At 44.3% G+C, this 19,243-nt stretch overlaps 1 protein-coding gene across 1 annotated transcript; it reads left to right on the top strand.

The window, feature by feature from the left end:
* Window positions 1–2,228: 2,228 nt before the first annotated feature.
* Window positions 2,229–19,004, top strand: pcf11 (PCF11 cleavage and polyadenylation factor subunit). Its single transcript, XM_040150345.1, has 17 exons — window positions 2,229–2,596; window positions 4,919–5,044; window positions 5,402–5,584; window positions 7,314–7,520; window positions 8,784–9,802; window positions 10,158–10,332; window positions 10,934–11,339; window positions 12,385–12,528; window positions 13,030–14,354; window positions 14,726–14,798; window positions 15,117–15,242; window positions 15,431–15,554; window positions 15,934–16,117; window positions 16,576–16,731; window positions 17,169–17,261; window positions 18,021–18,056; window positions 18,149–19,004. Exons 1-17 carry the CDS (start codon window positions 2,354–2,356, stop codon window positions 18,392–18,394), a joined length of 4,866 nt encoding a protein of 1,621 aa, XP_040006279.1. The 5' UTR covers window positions 2,229–2,353; the 3' UTR covers window positions 18,395–19,004.
* Window positions 19,005–19,243: the final 239 nt, after the last annotated feature.

Genomic DNA, 19,243 nt, shown 5'->3' with positions numbered 1-19,243 from the left:
AGATTTTCGTGATGTTCCTCAGCAGTTAAAAGCAGGATTGGACGACCTCGCTAACATGAACTTCAGAAATGAAGTTGGAATCGAGTAGGACACCTCTGATTTTAGGTTTTAGTCAGAAGGGTTCGTGTTGGAAAAAGGATGAAGTGAAAATCTGCGTTCAGACTGTCAGGGCCAATGACCTCAGTTTTATCAGAATTGAATTGAAAGTTAGTGCACATTCAGTTTTTAATGTCTAAACAGTCGCCGCTATATGTCTACCTGGAAATGTACTGTAGCAGTGTATCATCAGCATAAAGACGGGAGGTAATGTTGTTCCTACGACGATATCGCCTAGTGAGAGCATACGTAATGAAAATGGACTTGGTCCCAAGATGGAGCCCTGGGGCACTCCAAAGAGGAAGGAGTTCGTCCTCTGGAGAGCACGAATGTGAGCTGCCTCCACAAAATCTTTTTACGTTTTTCACTCAGCGGTTTAATTACATTTTTAATTCACTTTGTCTCCCTACATAACGTCTTAATATTAATATTTTTTTGAGATTGTACTTATTTTTAACAGATATTTTACTAGTTTTTGTTGTATATTTCAAAAATGTTTTGGGGATATTTTACAGACTTTTGTCACATTTTTCTATTGCTTTTTCTGATATTTTTTGACATATATTGGTCGTCTAATTTTATAAATGATTTTACCTTCATTGTTTTTAATTTAAAAAAAATGGTTGTAAACAAAACAAAACAAAAAATCTGAGAAAATGAACACTGTGGACGTGACATCCTCAGTGACAGTCTCAGCCAGTAAACTGATTTAAATTCTTTAACCACCTCTTCACCCACGCTGGTGTTTGGTTACTGTGTCTAATAATATCCAACCAGTTAGTTTGGAGCCTTTCATGGCAGCTTTAACACTGACAGAGTTAGCGTCAAGCCCCAGCTGTCAACAACAGATTAGTCTGTCAGTCTTTATGAATGACTCATTACTCCAAACATTAAATTAGTGGAGCAAACCTGCCACAAGTAGAGTTTCTTTCAAGGTTATTTCATGTTTACAGCGAGTACAAACGCAGCCGTCAGCTCCCATTTCTTTTTCGAAATCACACTTGAAACCTGTCAGAGAGCGGCTCTTCGGGTCAGTGATTCTATGGTCGGTCCCCCTTCTGAACATGAAAATCATGTCGCAAACATTAAGAAAGCAGCGATTTCTAAATTCATATACTCTTTTTGTTCACATAGCACTTTTCAAGCCACCTGCGGTCTTTCTGTTGTGCTCATTTGCTCAGACATACGCCGATCGACCACATGCTCACGACGGCGTAGGCCGCTGGTCCAGGCTACAGCGTAGGTCTGCACTAATCCTACACAGAAGGCTTTTAGGGACAACCCTGTGAATGTGGTCCAGCCAGAGCCCTGTCTTGAACCCAATCCAGCATCTCTGGAGAGACCTGAAAAATGGCTGTCCACCGACGGCCCCCATCCAACCTGCCTGAGGTTGAGAGGATCTGCAGATAAGGATGGCAGAAAATCCCTAAATCCAGATGTGCAGAGCTTGTCGCTTCAAACCCAAGAAGACTCGAGGCTGTCATCGCTGCCAAAGGTGCTTCCACTAAGTACCGAGTAAAGTGTCTGAATACTTCTGTCAATGTGATATTTCAGTTTATTTCGGTTTAATAAATTTGCATAAAATTCATAAGTTCTGTTTCGGCTTTTTCATTATGGGGTTTCGAGTGTAGAGTGATGGAGGGGAAAAATGAATTCAAATAACTTTAGCATCAGGCTGCAACATAAAATGTGAAAAAAGTGAAGGGGTCTGAATACTTTCTGAACACACCGTAGGGAGCGCCACACTGGTCACATGCAAGCCTATGATTACATCATAGGCTTGCATGTGAACATATTTCAATGAATCCCATCATTATATTATGATTTGCACGCCTTGCTTTAATATAGATTTGCTGATATTTTTAATTTTTAATATTTATTTTTAATCTGTAAACCAAGCCTACATGCGTTGGCCTCATGTTGTTGTGTTGGATAATCATCCTGTGGCTGTGGCTTTTGTTATGTAATAATCTCACACTGTTTCAATCTGATTGGCTCGCTTGTGTGGCTGTTATTCCATCGAGCCAATCGAAATCAAAACCGCGGGCCAGACGGCCTAGGACAAGCCAATGGGACTGCAGTGACGTCATGCGGGATATAAAACCTTTCCTGTGACGTTGGAGGCCTCTAGTTACAGTCGCCATCTTCTTGTCGTCGAAAACGCGCAGAGAACTAAGACAGGCGGCGGCCGAACTAAACCACGAATCCGGCGTTATTTTACACCGAGTCAGGGCAGAACAGTTAGCTACATGAGTACATGGACTGCCTGTTGATCAATGGTTATGGTATTGATAAAGCTGGTGTAGCTTTTCCCGGGTCGCTCAGCTCAAAGATGGACGACAGCGCGGCGAGGGAAGATGCCTGCCGAGAGTATCAGTCCTCGCTGGAAGACCTGACATTCAACAGCAAGCCACACATCAACATGCTGACCATTCTGGCCGAGGAAAACCTCAACTTCGCCAAGGATATCGTCGCAATTATTGAAGCACAAATAAGCAAGGTTTTTATGAATATAGAATACTTTCAATTTCAGATGCCTTATGTCGCTGTATGTATAGTAGGCCCAGTCGACGATGTGCTAACATGGCGGCTATCGTTGAGACATGTCACCTAGATACGTTACATTTCGTTGTTGTTCTGGTTAGCGACACTATCGAGAGGCACTGCCTTTTTTTTATCTCGATTTTTTTTAATGTATTAAATTGAGAAGCTCGTTTATATATTAATATATTTAGTTTTAAACAAGACAGGATTTTGGAGCAGTTAATCTTTATCGAAAGTCGCCGCACTGATTCCAAATTGAGCTTAACCTGGTGTGCTCTCGGGCTCAACTGGGGTAAAAATCCACCGTAAAGTTATTTAGCTAAAGGTCTGAGCGATGCCATTGGTGTTGAATGTGAGGTTGCCGAAAACCACTTACTTCGAGGTCAAAATATGTAACCAAAAGACAGCGTTTTTAGCTAACTCGGTTCATTAAAGGTGACTTTGAGGTAGTAAGTCGTTGCCAAAGGTTCCGTCTATTGTCCTGAAACTGGATGCCTTTGCTAAAAGTTCTTTACAAGAAGACAACAGGGAGGAGGCAGATACAAAAGACGACATTTAAAAAAAAAAACGTGGATAATTGAGTTTACCACCCAAAGATTAGTTATAAAATCAGGGGAAAGGGGGGTGTTCACTTCCTCTTAACTGTCGTTTATAATTTGACTTCTTTGAGACTTTTGAGGAGGCTGTTGAAGAGCCTCCCTTTTGTTTCTGGGGAAAATAAAACAGGAAGACAGCACTGAAGCTAATTTAAACAATTTAACGATCCGAGGTCGATTTATCTCCATGGACATTTGAACTGTGGCAGGTATTATAAACATTAGGCTGACCTAATGGACAAGGGGGCAGCGTGTTAGTGACGCTGTAGAGAACCAGCCTTTTTATGAAAAGTTATAGAACTAGCCCAGGAAGTCAAACTCTTCTAGGAATCCGATCTGTTGCGGTGGATTTTGACTTAGTTTGCAGCCCTGACTATTCCCAGCCACTAGGAGTATTTTGGCATTCGTCACTGTATCCTTGCAGTCATATTCTTTATACCTGCCGATTGAGGTCAGACTACATCTGTTTTTCTATTGTCAATAAATATTGTCGGGTAGTTATTGTTTAACACAGGAGACTGGGCCTCTTCAGAGCCCCCTCCGCCCTCCATAGAAATGATTTTTCAGTCAGCAGTTTGCCTGAGTTACCTCTGTGGTTAGTGTTTGCACTTTGACGCCTGGCGACACAAAGCTTTGGTCACTTGAAGGCTGATCGGATCAGATAAGAGTTTCTTTGCATTAATTCACTAGTGAATCTTGAATTACTGAAATGTCATTGAATGGTTAAAATGTTATAATAAAAAATGTGAAATGTGCTTTTTGTCATTTTTTATTTCCCAGTGTAATTTATTGGTATGACTCTGGTTTACATTTACTGACGAGGCCGAGTCTGACTCGGCGTGTTCGGACTGGTTGTACAAACAGTATATACTCAACTGATGCTGCAAAGTTTAGTAACAGACTTTTGCATAAGTGTGTAGAGTTTAATTTCAGCTAGCAGCTTCTTTAAATGCTGACAAATCACTTGTCCTATTTCCTAATGGGTTATCGGTGTTTTTTAACAACTGAGGGAAGAAAAACCCTTTGAGGGATAAAACTTTGAATGAGTGTGAGTGAATAAAACTCACTGGGTGTGGAGTGAAACTCGCTGATGTGTCATCAGGGTAACGTACAAAGAGCGGTTTATGGGAAAACCCTCTTTGGAGGTAAAAAGGTTCCAGAGGACAAGACTCAGCTCCTTTTTTTTTCTTTTTTTTAAATCCTCTGTGCATCAGACTTTTTTTCTCCCCAGAAAAGGATCATCCCCGAGATCCATGTTTGCAGGCACTGAAATGACTGAATGCTCTAGAAGATGGAAGATTTTTCTGGATATTTTTTTTTTTTAATCAATTCTTCGTCGTGGTTACAAAGGAGTTTATCTGGGTATTTTTCCTTGATTTAATTTTGATTCCAGACTGAAGAAACACCTTGTGTACTGTGGACTGCTTTTTATGGGTTTTCTTTTTGCCCCCCCACCAAAAAAAATCGGATCTATCAACTCTTATGCTTTTTCAGACTTTTTTCTTTTTTTTTCTTTTTTGGATTTTCCAAATTTTAATTTTAAGTTTTCTCACAGCGGGTAGTGAGGGGGAGGGCTGTCATCCCCTGTTAAATCCTGTCAAGTTGTAATTTGAGCATTTGTTCTGAAATGTTGGTTTAACCCCTGTTGTTTTCTAAACTTGTTGAGTTCTCTATTACTCCAGGCCCCAGCTACCGAGAAGCTTCCAGTTTTGTACTTAGTGGATTCCATAGTGAAGAATGTTGGAGGAGAGTACCTAGCAGTGTTTGCTAAAAACCTAATCACTTCATTTATATGTGTCTTTGAAAAGGTACAGTTCTCTTTGCTGCCGTTTAGCATTGTTTAAAATTAATCACTAAAAATCTTAGCAGCCCACTGCCCTCCTGTTTGTGTTGCTTGCTTTTTATGTGTAGCTGCTGCACTCTGCTCCTTTTGTACTTAAGGCCATGACATAGTCTTGTTAATAAAAGTTTTGATTTTTTACTTTGACTTACACTCCCAAAAAGTGCTTAAACAGTATTTTAAAGTATATTTTTCCCCTTTTACTTGTAATGAACATAGAACTAACACATGTAAAAGATCTGTATTATCCTTTGCTGTGATGTTACTGAGTGTGTTACAGACTTTTGTTTGTAGCTTTGGACCAAGTCATGTCCTCTGTTTGTAGGTGGATGAAAACACTAGAAAGAGTCTGTTCAAGTTACGATCAACGTGGGACGATGTGTTTCCTCTGAAGAAACTGTATGCGCTGGACGTCCGGGTCAACTCTCTGGACCCGGCCTGGCCCATCAAGCCGCTGCCGCCCACCGTCAATGCCAGCATTCATGTCAACCCCAAGTTTTTAAAACAGGTGTGTATGTGCTGCAAACACCACATCATGCTGCAACTGAGCCTTTGCTTTTTTGCCGTTCATTAAGATCTAAATAAAATTTGTTGATACATTCAGAGTTATGTGCAATCGGAGCCTTTCAGAGTGTCTGCGCGGCTGTGGTGGTATTTTTTTCACCTTGTTAGATGTAGTTCGTTCCACAGCGAAGTGGAAAGTTCTTCAGATAAAAACAAACTGTCAGTGCGACGAGGCAAGAAACATCTGTTGTTAAAATAGTTTAAATTTTTCAAGATCAAAATTTTCCAACAGCGTGTCAGTATTTTGAGATGAGATAAAACAATGTCAATTGCTATGCACTCAATGAAAAAACAAACTTTATCACAGTTAATGAAAATGCCAAAGTATGTGTAACAAAATATCAGCAGAATGACATTAAGTTATGAAGGGATGTTAATCCACTGAGTAACTCGTTTAAGGTTTCCAGAACCTAAAATGTTTTGATGTATTTTTCTTGAACTCTGTTGTAAAGAACCAAAAACCTTTAAACAACACAGTAAGACAGGAGGAGCAACATTTAGCAACTTGAATTTCCTATTGTGTTTCAGCTTCACCACTGCAAACACTGAGTTTGTGCTGGGAAAAATGCCCTGCATTTAGAGATGACACAGTCAGTCATTTAATTTATTGGATTAATTAAACTTTTTCCAAAAATTAATTGGCAACTATTACGATTATTTATTTATTTATTTATTTATTTTCATTTTTCAAGCAAACATTTCAAACATTCTCTGGTTTCTGCTCCTTCAAATGAGGATTTTCTTTATTTACCATCTATGCAGTTGTCATAGGCATTTTTTTCAGTCTTTCACATTTCATAGACTAAACTATTGATCAAGAAATTTTTGCTGACTTGTTTGTCTATGAAAGGTCAGGAAATAATGAAAAATGCCCATTCTTACATAAAATAGTCCAAGGTGACATCTGTAAATGTCTTGTTTTGTCCGACCAACAGTTTAAAACCCAAAGATACTCAGTTTACTGTTACAGGACGAAGAGAAACAGGTAATCCTCACATTTGAGAAGCTGGAATCAGAGAAATTAGTTTCATTCTTGCAAAAAAATAAATAAATAAATTTAAAAAAAAAAAAAATATATAGATATATATAAAAATATATATATATATATATATATATATATATATATATATATAATTAATTGTTGGAGGTCTACATGCATTAGTGAAGCATTTTTAGGTCCTAAACAAATGTCACTAGCCAGAAAAACATCCCTAAAAAGAACTTTAAAATTGTTCATAATTTTGGACTCGCCAATGCCTCTTGTGTGAATTTGAAGGAACGGAGTTGGTCTTGATTAAATTCTCTTAAATGTATGAATTTGTGGCACTAAAGCTGGAACAAGGCTTTTTTTTTTTTTTTTTTTGTCCCTGAAAAAAACTTGGACATACCAGGTTGTTGAAGCCACATTTATCTACTGTTTAATGTTAAGTCAGAGTCTATAAATAACCAGTAAGTCCAGCCTTCAGATAAATGTCGGGGAGTAAGAAGCAAATTATATCCCTCTGAACTGTAGTGAGGGAAAAGTAGTGAGTCTCTGAAAGGGGAAAAACTTCAGGAAGCAGAACCTCAAGTGGACTCAAGAACAGAACTAGAGGACGTGGACTTTGACTTAAAACCTCTCTCTGTCTCTTCCCTTTCATGGCTGTGACTCAATAACCTCGGCGTGCCTCCAGTCTGAGGAGGCATCCTCTCCGCAGCCGGTTCCCTCCCAGCCGGCGCCGGCGCCTGCGCCCGCTCCCCAGCCGGTCCCCGCCATCAGCCAGTCCAGCCTGACCCAGGAGCAGCTGATCCGGCAGCAGCTGCTAGCCAAACAGAAACAGCTTCTGGAGCTTCAGCAGAAGAAGATCGAGCTGGAGCTGGAGCACACCAAAGCACAGCTGGTAGGACAAACAAGGGCTGGTTTATAGTTGAGATCTGATTCCAAATCTGCTTGTTGATCTGGTTGAACCAGAACCAGGGCAGTGGGTTTTTTCCCCCGCCTCTTAATTTAGAGTTGGTTCAACATGGGATCTTTCTGTGGCTCACATGGAGAATTGGACAATTACATGAACCTTTCCTTTAGAATCAATCGATAACTTATTTTTATAGCACCTTTCATCCAGATTAGTGCAGTTCAGTGTTTTACACTTCACTGACAAGCTGATAAAACAGCACAAATTTTAACAGTAAAACAATTAGAGAAAGAAAATGATGAAAATGTAATAATAAAACAGATCGACATAAAAGGAAAACTAGATAAAACAGATAAGATTATGTGTATTTTCTTCTGACATTAGTAAAATCACTAAGCACAGCAGATTGTAAAAAACTGTACTCGTCCTCAGATGTGTTTTCTAACTGGTCATGTGAATGGAAGCTTAGAGGGTTTAAAATTCACTACAGAGAAGTTATTAGTTATCAGAAAGTGTGCTTCTCCACAAGTTTCTGGTTCTTAAAAAATGAACTTGTTACAGTTCAGAAACTCTTACATTAGGCAGCATCAGGAGAAACCTGCAGCACGTCAGATATACAGTCATGCAGGAAACCATCCAGCTGAACAGCAGCAGCTCAGCTTCTTCGTCTTGTTGAAAGAGAACTGACAGTGACAACCAGGGACACCTGTAACTCTTTCCTGTTAGATTCTTAAAAAAACACAACCTCCAAACATGTTTTAAAATAGATAAAATACTCAGATTTTAATAATAATTTGGGTCAGTGTTTTGTTTTTTTTCCCACAAAAAAATCCAGATCAAGAATTTTTAAAATTACATCTCCTCCTTCTCTGTCATGTAAAAATCCAAAATCTAGGAGTATGTCAATACTTTTTGGACACAAGCTGTCTCCCACTTCCCTGAAAAGGCTGTTCTCAGTTTTTGTGACATTTTTGTGTGACTAGTTTTGATGTCGTAAGTCCTGCAGGTAAGTCCAGGTGTTAAACAGAGATTTAAGACTAGCTCAGAGAAACATTGCTCCTTCAGCAGATAAATTTTAAGTCAAACTCTACACAGTGAAGTGAACAACACCATTCAACCGACAGGAAAACAGGAGAACTCTTACATATTACATTTAACCACCTCCTGTCAGTCTGTTGTCACATCTGATCATCCACGTGGGTTAGATAAAAAATTTCTCCCGGCACCAACAGTTGTTTAATGTGTCTGCAGGCTGGTGGATTTGTGTTACCAACACCGGCTCCAGCCTCCACTCCGGCAGCACAGACCACAGTGCCAAAGCTCGTCAGCCAGACTGCCCCGGTGGTCCGACCCTGGATCCCTCCTCAGACTCAGTCTGACACAAAGCCGTCCACCAGAGACCCCCGCCTGAACCGCACCAGCACCCCAGCTGCCTCCCAACCCAAAGAACAGCCTGCTGGAAAAAAAGACAGTCCCCCCAAGACTGGAAGTCCTGCTCTGACACCTGAGAAACGACTGCCGGAGAAATCACCACGGCCGGACAAGGCCAGGATCCCGAGGAAAGAGGTGTTAGAGGAGAAGCCCAAGTCCAAGTCTCCGTCTCCGATTGTCAAAAGTGTCCAGAGCAAAAACAAACAGGTGGAAGCTGAGGTGCCAAAGTCAGGTGATGGCATGAAGAAAGATCCCAGGCTGAGGAAACGCACACAGGACAAGACGGGAGAGGCCAAAGACGACGAGCTGAAGGAGAAGAAGAGATGCAGCGACAAGAAGGAGAGAGAGGAGGCAGCACAGGGAGCAGAGCCTCAGAGGTTCAGCAAAGGGAAGCTGGTGAACGGCTCGGTGACCAGACACGACCGCGAGGAGTCCGCCGATAAGGTCGAGTTCAAGACCGGAGGCAATGCTCGAACACACGCCAGGAAACGCACCCGATCTCGGTCCAGGTCACGCTCCCCCACCTCCTCCCCGAAGAGGAAGGACAGGCGGTCGCCCAAGGGCAGAGCCAGAAGCAGCTCACTGTCCCCGTCACCCTCTCACAAACCGGGCAAACCCAGGAGGATCCGCGTAGACGAACCGCAACACGGCAAGCCTGGCCGAGAGGACAGGCTCATGCCCAAGAAGAACCAGTCAGAGAGCAGGAGGTCGAAGAGGCCATCGGAGGACCGGCACTCAGAGTCCAGAGACTCTCATTCCCCACGCAGCCATGACGGAGGCAGCAAAGAGACCAAGGAGGCTCCTCACCGCTGGAGGAGTGGCTGGGAGGAGACCAAACAGTGAGTATATTACTTTAATTCACCTTTCACTGATCATACCAGGGTTTTCCCTGTCATTATACGACTCAGGTGCTGATCCTGTGGTGGGAAGAGTTCAACTTTGAGTTATGTTTTAATTTTGATATGCTGATTTTTACCAACAGTCAAAAACTAAGATATATATATATATTAAATATGCTGTGATATGCAGTGAAAAAAAACAGAAAATCATCACATCTCAGAGTATTTACTGGTATTTTTACTTGATAATGGACTTAAACTACAAACAGTACCACAGCAGTATATCAGGCTGTGTAGTTGTTTCTTGATGCATCAGTTAGATCATTTAAAAACCCAACCTGTGTTTCCCCTTTAGTTTGAAGCTGTCAGAGGACCCTCACGTGAAGCCTGGACCTCAGAGACACAAACCGTACAGCACCCCAACTCGCCCCACCACCCCCCGAACCCCGAAGCACCGCCTCAGCGTGGACGCCAACCTGCAGATACCTGAGGTCCTCAACTCCGCCTCCAAGAAGGACCTGCTCAGGAGGGTACGTTGACGAACACCGCTCACACAGGTTTACTGCATGCGGAAAAGTCCACAAAACCTACAGAAATACAGAGAGACAACGAAAAATGTTGCAGCCATTATTTCCACCCACAGGCACTCAGCATAAGCGGGTACAATAAACTGTTTCGGTCTTTCGATATTAGGGTTGGAATACGAATCTGAAGGCTTTCTTTGTCTTTGAGTCATCCATTTTGCCCTAAAAGTGTTTTTTTTCCCATTAAATGTATTGAAAGTCATTTAACAGTTTTAGTATCACATTCAGAGTCAGTTCCTAACCAGCCCAAAGCTGTATAAGAATTAGGGGAACAAACACCCAGTCTTTGGCATAAAGGGATAAATACATGGTTTACTGCAGTATTTTAGTATTGTTCAGTTTTTTTTTTTTTTTTTAAGTGGTCATACTCGTTATTTTTAAAATTCAAATGTATGAAATAACAATGTGAAGACAGTGTTTAATGTAAAAAGAGTCTGTCTGATAAACCTACAGAGAATCACCACCTATATCTGATGAAAAATGTGTTCTCCTCACTTTTTCCCCTCGACAATCCTCTCAAAGTTGTCATCTCTGTGTTTCCCTGCAGGCCAGTAAGCGTCTGGAGAGCGGGGAGATTTCCCAGGAGGACTTCCTTAACATGGCCCACCAGATCAAACATTTCTTCCAGTATCAGGAGGAGAAGCAGCAGCGCTCGGAGAGCTGGGACGACTCCGGCGACTTCTCTATCATAAAACAGCCGCTGCTGACCACGCCCCCCTCCGCTCAGCTCCGCCCCCACGAAACCATGGACGCAGCGGAGCTGTCGTACTATGAGCATAAGTCTAAGTTGAGAAAGACGCAGGTAACCCACCGAGTCACCGGAGAGGAGTGGGAGGGCGAGGAGAGTCCGGAAGATGGCGAGGAAGTGGGAACGGGCGAGAAGACGGGTGGCGGCCGGAGCACCGGACACCCACTGTCACATAAATACAGCCGGGGGCCACGGGAGAGACAAGGTGAGCTGAGGAGGATCTGGGAAAAGAGAATGAGTATCAACTGGAGCTGCGATGATTAGTCAGTTAATTTATTAGTCAACAAAAAATAATGACAAGTCATTCAGGCTTTTTTTTTTTTTTTTTTGAAGTCATTTTTCAAGCAAAAATTTCATAAATTTGTTGGTTTCACATTCTCAAATGTACGAATTTGATGCTTTACTTGGTCTTATAGAAAATTGAAAATTTGTGGCCTTTGGACTGTTTGTCAGACAAAACAGGACATCTAATGAAGAAGTTGATTAAGTTGTACCCTGCTTTTTTATCGACCAAACAATTAATTGATTATTCAAGAAAATAATGAGCAGATTACTCGATAAAGGAAATAATTGTTAGGCCTCAGTCGTTTTAGTAATTTTCCCGCCAAAAATGCCAAATATTTTTTAATTCCATTTTCTGAAATGTGAGGATGTGATGCCTTGGTCATATATGATAGTAAACTGAGTTTCTTTGGGTTTTGGACTGCAGGTCGAATAAAACAAGCTGTCTAAATCACCTTGGGCTGTGGGAAATTATAAGCGTTTTCACTATCTTCTAACATTTTATAGACAAAATGATAAGACTCCTGTGTGAGAATAATGGAATGAAAGTGTCATTTACTGACTGCGACCCCTGTGTTAATGTCTGACGTGTGCTGGAGTAAGGGGAAATAAGTTCTGCTTTGCACCTAGGATTATTATTTCTCCAGAAACGCCGGCTACCAGTGAAACACATCGTTATCCACAAGCCTGTACAGGTGCAGGTCGTCTGAAATTAAATGTACTACAGACAGAGTTAATTTCTTCTCCTGTTCACAGTTGGCTGAAGTTTGGTGTGTTGGTTGGCCAGCTTGAGTTTGTCGCTCTGCTTCACTAACATCAGTTACCTCATCTTCAACCATCAGCCTCACTTTTAAGGGAGAAAAAGATCTGGAAAAGCCGCGACCTCAGAGCTTCATGAAGAAGCCAGCTGTGTTTACTGCATTCTAAGGCCTGTGTCACTGATGTCTGTTGGTTAATGACTCTTACAGGTGAAAGGCGGAGTAAAGAGCGTGAAGAGCCACGACCTCCGCTGGGTCCCATGATCGAGGAGTACAACCACGGCAAAGAGTTCCCTACTCTGAAATCTCTGCCCGGACTTCGCTTCAGGAGGAGAGCCGACCCCAGAGAGTCCAGTAAGTCCAGTGCTCCCAACATATCCGTCATGATGTGTTTCTTTTGAGACTGATCTGTGACGGCAAATATTATCTGTTATCTGTCATCTTTATCCACAGAGAAGTCAGAGGTCAGGTTCTGGAGCTGCGGGGTGTCAGGGTCTCGATCAGTGATACTTCAGCAGGGTTAGAAACTCTTCTAAAGAGATCACAGTGTACACATGGAATTAGGAGTTCAGCTCATATGCTCATCTTGAATTATTCACAACAGCAGCAGTAGAACCAGATCCCACTCATTACAGTCAGCCTCTCGGGAGATGACGGGAGTTGCAGCCACTAATTAGAGAGAAGAAGAGTTTAAGACAGTGAAATTCTCTTTGGTTATACCTTAACTCTTATTTATGACTAAGCTCAAGCTGTTTGTAAGTCAAAGAACTAAAATCAGGATGTTGTGGTACATCGACAGGCGCGGGCTGAGGAAGTCAGAAAATGTCTTCATGAGTTTGTATCTGTTGTATCCAGGTGAGAGAGAGTGGAACTCGCCGCTCACGGAACGCCAGCGTTATGACGAACGCGAGGAACAGAAGAGTGGATACGACGCTCCGCGGAGGTACGCCCCCTCTGTCGACCCCAGGCACCCTGACCCTCGGAGGCCAGAGGGACACCCACCCTCCGGCACAGTGGTCCACAGGAACTGTCCGAGCCCGGCCGGTATGGATGCCCCAGCCCCAAGGTTTGAACGTGAGCGCCTGTCGCCCCTACACCAGAAAGACTCAGCAGAAATGAGCCCGATTCCACGCTTTGAGAGCCCCAACAGCGAGCACTCCGACGACGGGCCCCTCAATCTTGATGTCGTCCCTCCTCACCCTCACCCTCCCCCCAAATCCATCCTCAAGGCGCCGGCCCGTGGAGGACCGCTTTCTTCTGTCCGACAGCACAGCAACTCCCCGGGACACACACCTCCTCACGACGGAGGGCACCCGCCTTCCCGGTATGACGGGCCCGAACACATGGGCCCCCCCAGACCACACCCTCCAGGCTGGTATGATGACTCATCACGGTTCAATGGGCCTCACCACCAGGGTCCCGGCAGGTTCGATGGTGCTGGACCACCTCATCACAACATACCAGAGAGGTTTGATGGCCCCGATGGCCCCCCCATGTCTCACGGTCCAATGAGAGGCGGAGATGGTATAGGGAGGTTTGACGGTCACCCTCACCCTCAGGCACCTGGGAGGTTTGATGGTCCCATCGGCCAACAGGCCCCAGCGAGGTTTGTTGGACAGGGGCCCGGACCAGGGCACTTTGAGGGCCCAATGCAGCGTTTTGAACCACCGCGGCGCTTTGATAACAACATGGCTCCTGGTCCTGGACCTGGGCCGATGGGCTTCCAGCAGCAGCGGCCCATGCGCTTTGAAGGCCCTTCAAACCAAATGGGCCCCATGAGGTTCGAAGGCCCCAGTCGTTTCGAAGGGCCCGGCCAGCCAGGTAGCAGGTATGATATACCCAACGTGCCTCATCAGGGTGGGCCCCCACGCTTCGAAGGCCCTCCCGGGCAGCAGGTCCCTCCCAGGTTTCCTCCCCAACACAACTTGCAGCCCCCCATGAGGCAAATGGCCCCACCCATTTACGAAAACCCCATGGCCCCCCAGCAGAACTTCACCATGGCCCCCCAGTGTTTCCAAGAGTCCATGAACCCTCAGTTCCCTGCAGGGCCGATGGCGTTTCCAGCACAGCCGAACCTGCAGGCAGGAAACTTCAACATGCAGACGACCCCGCAATTCAGCCAGCCGGCCCCCGCCCCCTTCTACAACTCTGCTGCTCCTGCTGTCGGCATGCAGCAGCCGGTGAGTGACACACCTCACGTCAATCCATCACTCACGTGCCCAAACATGTTTTATGTTTCTACTGTTTGGTTGATCATCTTTTATGAGTTGGAGCTCGTATTTATTCCAACGAACTGAGTGTCATTTCAAGTTCGATCAAGTTTGATTTTTGGAAAAACTGACGACCCCATTAGAAAATATAAATTCGTAGGCTTTACAGGTCCACCTCGCCGAGTCTTCTTAGATCAACTGCTAATCTCTCCTACATTCTCTTCAAATTCGGGGATCTCATCTGTACATTGAATATGAAAATTCAGATTATATTATAAGAGGTGTGTGGGGCTGTTGTCGCTTTGTGCTGCCACTGTTCTTAAATCTACTCTTGTTTTCAGGTGAACATGGGAAATATGGGAAACATGAACCAGCCCTTCCTGCCTCAGAACCCAGTGCCTTTCACACCGCAGAGTAAGACAGTCCTCCTACCGGTTTTCACTCAGACTTGCCTGACTTGCCGATGCTGAGGAAGAACCACGGCCTGTTTGATTCATAACTGATGAGGGATTCCACATGAATTCCCCCTTTAGCAGAGTTTTAAGAATATGTTAAATACAAAAACAAGTTGTTTTGAAGGACAGTAAATCCTCACAGGCCACTATCTGTATAAATTCAATCCAAAGATAAACCATAAGTTAGTGAACCTCTAACCCTCTTTGCATTAGTTTAAGCCCAATTTAAAAATGTAGTGTTTCTTACTGGTGACTGATTGTTTCTGTGTCCCTGCAGCTCCGCAGGTTGTCCCTCCAGAGAACCACTTTGGTCAGGTTGATGTCAACGACCTGCTGTCCAAGCTCATCTCCAACGGCATCATCAAACCCTCGCAGCCCGACGCCGCGCCAGCCACCAGCAACGGTCAGTCGGCTGTTGCAGGATGCTTCTAAGCACCGAATTAGGTTTTGTTGTAGCCTGAATTGTATTGAAATGTGCTGCTGCTGTCTTCATCTGGACCCTCGCCGTACGCATTAATCCTAGCCCAACATTACCAAACATTAATGTATCTTTACATGAAAATCATGAAAAAACTGTATTCCTTTCGCCAGAAACGTCTTCCACGGCTCCAGCAGCTCCACCAGCAGAGGAGGAGGAAGAGGAGGAGCAGGAGCAGGAGGAGGAGGACGAAGATCTCCCGGACCTCACCAGCTTCACCGTCGATGACATGAAACAGTGAGTACAGACCACACGGCCTTAGAGTCGACAGATCGGCTTCAGAGCTGAATCTGAAATCAGGCAGTAGATCAGCAGCTGGTCTGAGAATTCAGGACCACCGCCTGCGGAGCTGCACCTTCTCAGTTTGATGCTTTTGTAAACTGAATCTTTCTGGGTTTTGAACTGTTGGTCGGTAAAAACCAGACGTTTGAAGACGTCGTCTCGGACTGGGAATCTGCAATGGGAAGTTTTTCTTCTTTTTCTTGAAGTTTCCGAGATCAAACGATTAATTGGTTAATCCCAAATGAAATAATTGTCATGTGCAGCCCAAGTCTGGTTCAAATGTTACAGCTTCAGACCTTCTCGACCCGTTTAACACCTGCCCCTCCCCCGCCAGGCGTTACGAGAGCGTGGTGACCAAGCTGTACTCAGGGAATCAGTGCTGTCTGTGCAGCATGAGGTTCACCGCCGCTCAGACCGACATGTACGCCGACCACCTGGACTGGCACTTCAGACAGAACCACGCCGGCAAGGTCGCCAGCAAGAAGGTCACACACCGCCGCTGGTACTACAGCCTCACGGTGAGAGCACACACACACACACTTCGTACGCTCATTCGGTGACCTCGCACTGCAGGAACTGACCTCAAAACAGCTGAAGTCGTTACTCATTTTCCTTGTGAGGATATTTTTGATTCACAAGCATCATGAAGACGTTCTAGTCCCGCAGTTCAAGTCAACCTTTTACTTAACAACATAACGAGCAGTGTTACTTGGAGAATTTCACTTATTCGTATCAACATTTTACAATACTGCTGTGGAGGTGACAACAAAATTAGATCTACAGATCGTTCAGAAAGTTTTTCACGTCGTGTTATGTCGCAGCCTGATGCTAAAATCCTTTAAATTCATTTGACCAGTTTAGTTTGACCATCATCAAGCTAAACTCAAGGATCCTAAACTCTGGTTTGGATGGACCTTCAGTCACCCAACCCTGGTGTTAAAACTCGTGTGTGTGTGTGTGGGGGGTCATTCTTCAGGACTGGATCGAGTTTGAGGAGATCGCCGACCTGGAGGAGCGAGCGAAGAGTCAGTTCTTTGAGAAGGAGAACGAGGAGGAGGTTCAGAAGAACCAGGCGGCTGCGAAGGAGAAGGAGTTCCAGAGCGTGAGAGCCACCAAGGACCAAGTGGGAGAGGTGAGACACAGACTTGTGTTTTGGTCTCTAGGGGACAAAATGTAAAGGTGTCTCGGGTTTGAGGGTTAATCGGCCAATCAAGAACCTGACTGATAAAAGAATCACGGCGGACAGTAAATACCGAACAACATACAGGAAATAGGAAGGGATTTCAGACAAGGCTGTTGATTGGCTGGTGCTCAGAGAGTACGGTGGCCAGCGGGGACGCATGTTGAGTGGACAGATGAGCAAAGCTCTGGGCAGAATCATCCCCAACAGGCGAATAACGTCGCTCATGTTTAGGAACTGTTTTCGTCTGTTTCGCTTAGTTCACGCTCAAGTTTTACTCGTTGTTTCCTGCGAGTAAGTGAAGGTGAAACGAGGATTTCCAGAAATATGCAACGTGAGATGAGCAATCAAACAACTGAGTTGACCACGTGTTGTTTTTCCTCCCGCAGTCGTGTGAAATCTGTCAGGAGCCGTTTGAGACGTACTGGGTGGAGGAGGAGGAGGACTGGTTCCTGAAGAACGCCATCAGGGTCGACGACAAGGTTCGACACCACACTGCAACACCGCCACCGAAAGCCAGAGCAATTAGTTGATTGATTAGTTGATCAACAGAAAAATAACCTGCGGCTGTTTTGTCCGTTCGTTTATGTGACGGTTCACTGAACTTAACGGCTTTAAGTTCTGGACCGTTGGACGGACAAAACCAGCTCCTCATATGTGAAGATTTTCTGATTTCCTTCCTCTTCCATGACAGTCAGCTGAATACTTTTGGGTTTTGGACCATTGGTCAGACAAAATGATACATTTGAAGAAGTCACCTTAGATTGCAGGAAACCTTTTATGACCCATTGATCAGCAGATTAATCAATAATCACAGCCCCGTTGGATCGATAAACTCTTCAGTTTGTTTCTGGAGTGGGAATTTTGTGCTTTAAACCTCTGAGATCATTTAAAATGTTTTTTACAGTAATGAATCTCGTCTGTACTCGGTTGAACTCAGACGCTCAGTCTGGAGTCAGATTTGTTCCTAAAATGAGACAAAATGTGAGTGAAGTCTGGAACCATCCTCGGGCTGAAGGACATTGTTTTTCTGTTAGTTCAGGTTTGAGTTTAAGATTTAAAAATTCTGACGTGCCGATTAAAATCACAAGATTTTTGACTGTAGTGTTGATGGACGTGTCGCCTCACGGTAAAACGGGGCGAAGGAAAATGGCGGTTCAGTGACGCTCCAGAGTAGAGTAGTAAGTCTGCAGAGTTTTACTGTTTGACCGATGCTGATGCGTTTGTGTTTTCTCTCACAGAACTTCCATCCCTCCTGTTTTGAAGATTATAAAAACGTAAGTAACCGAAGAATCAGTCAGAGAAACAGAAACGATTTCGATTCCCAATCAAAGCTTCAGACGTTTGACTTGCTGCCGTTTGTCCTCAGACGTCGTCGTATCTGGACGTCACGCCGTCACCCAGCAAGGTGCTCGCCGATCACCCGCTCAGCGCCTTCATAAAGACTGAAGAAGAAGAAGAAGGGGAGGGCACTTCCTGCGCTGTCTCCGCCACCGCTGCCACCTCAGTCAAACAGGAAGCGGAGCCCGAGGCCGGCGAGCTTCCCGACGTGAAAAAAGAGGAGGAGCGGGAGGTTTTAACAGACGAAGCGCAATCGGAAGAAAGCAAAGTGTGACCACGCTGCTGCTGCTGCTGCTGCTCTCAGCCTCCGTCGCCTTTTCCGTTTTGGAGGAAAAGGTGTTTTTAGCGAGCGGAGGCCGGGTCCGCGGCAACGTACACTTGAATACATTTTTGTATTTGGATTCTGGCGACCATTTCAGGTCTGTTTCTCTGTGGACTGAATTACAACTGAACTGAAACTGTTTATTAAGAAAATAAATGTTTGTTTCCTTTGGGTCAAAGCTGTAAATGATTTAATTTATAAATTAAAGTATTTTTGGTATCTCCGGTGTAACAGTGATTGAATCCGACAGCCGCTGGTTGCTGCCTGTTACAGTCTGTAAATACTTGATTGGTTTGTTGATTGGTTTATTGGTGGGTAGTTGCAGGTGTTGAGTTGTTTCTGGCTGCGTTAAAGGTAAGCATCGTCTGATTGGACGACTGAAGGCTCCGCCTGCTCTTCAGGATTGGTTCCCGCCCGGATCCGAGTCGTCGTCTTTGTTTTTCTCTGATCTTCAATAAAAGAGTCTGAAACTCGTTTGTGTGAACGGTGACTTGCTCTTTCATGCTCAGTTTTATTGTCATTTAGGTTTCACAACTAAAAATAAAGGTTCAATGGGTTCAAAGTTCCCTTCGTCCTGTTTTTCATTTCAGAAACGGTCGTTGAACCCTACGTAGGTACTTTTACTCCAGTACTGGACTCGAGGGCCAAGTCGAGGTAGTTCCATGTTATGTCACTTGTACATTTCACCGCAGCTGGAGTTGCTGAGTTACTTTCCCAGCTAGACCCATCTCGGTGTCCGGGACAGTGACGGAAACTTCCTGGATCTGCTCCCCTTGTAATTTAACCTTTTACATTTATTAC

Source organism: Xiphias gladius, chromosome 17, assembly GCF_016859285.1.
Source record: "Xiphias gladius isolate SHS-SW01 ecotype Sanya breed wild chromosome 17, ASM1685928v1, whole genome shotgun sequence".
Taxonomy (NCBI): Eukaryota; Metazoa; Chordata; class Actinopteri; order Istiophoriformes; family Xiphiidae; genus Xiphias; species Xiphias gladius.
This window is presented reverse-complemented; position numbering and strand designations above follow the sequence as displayed.

What these genes read in the sequence shown, in the direction of transcription:
- pcf11 (XM_040150345.1), top strand. Translation starts at nt 2,354, where the DNA reads ATGGACTGCCTGTTGATCAATGGTTATGGTATTGATAAAGCTGGTGTA. An exon ending in CTGTCGGCATGCAGCAGCCG is followed by an intron (nt 14,355 to 14,725) that starts GTGAGTGACACA and finishes TCTTGTTTTCAG; the next exon opens with GTGAACATGGGAAATATGGG. An exon ending in CCATCAGGGTCGACGACAAG is followed by an intron (nt 17,262 to 18,020) that starts GTTCGACACCAC and finishes TTTCTCTCACAG; the next exon opens with AACTTCCATCCCTCCTGTTT.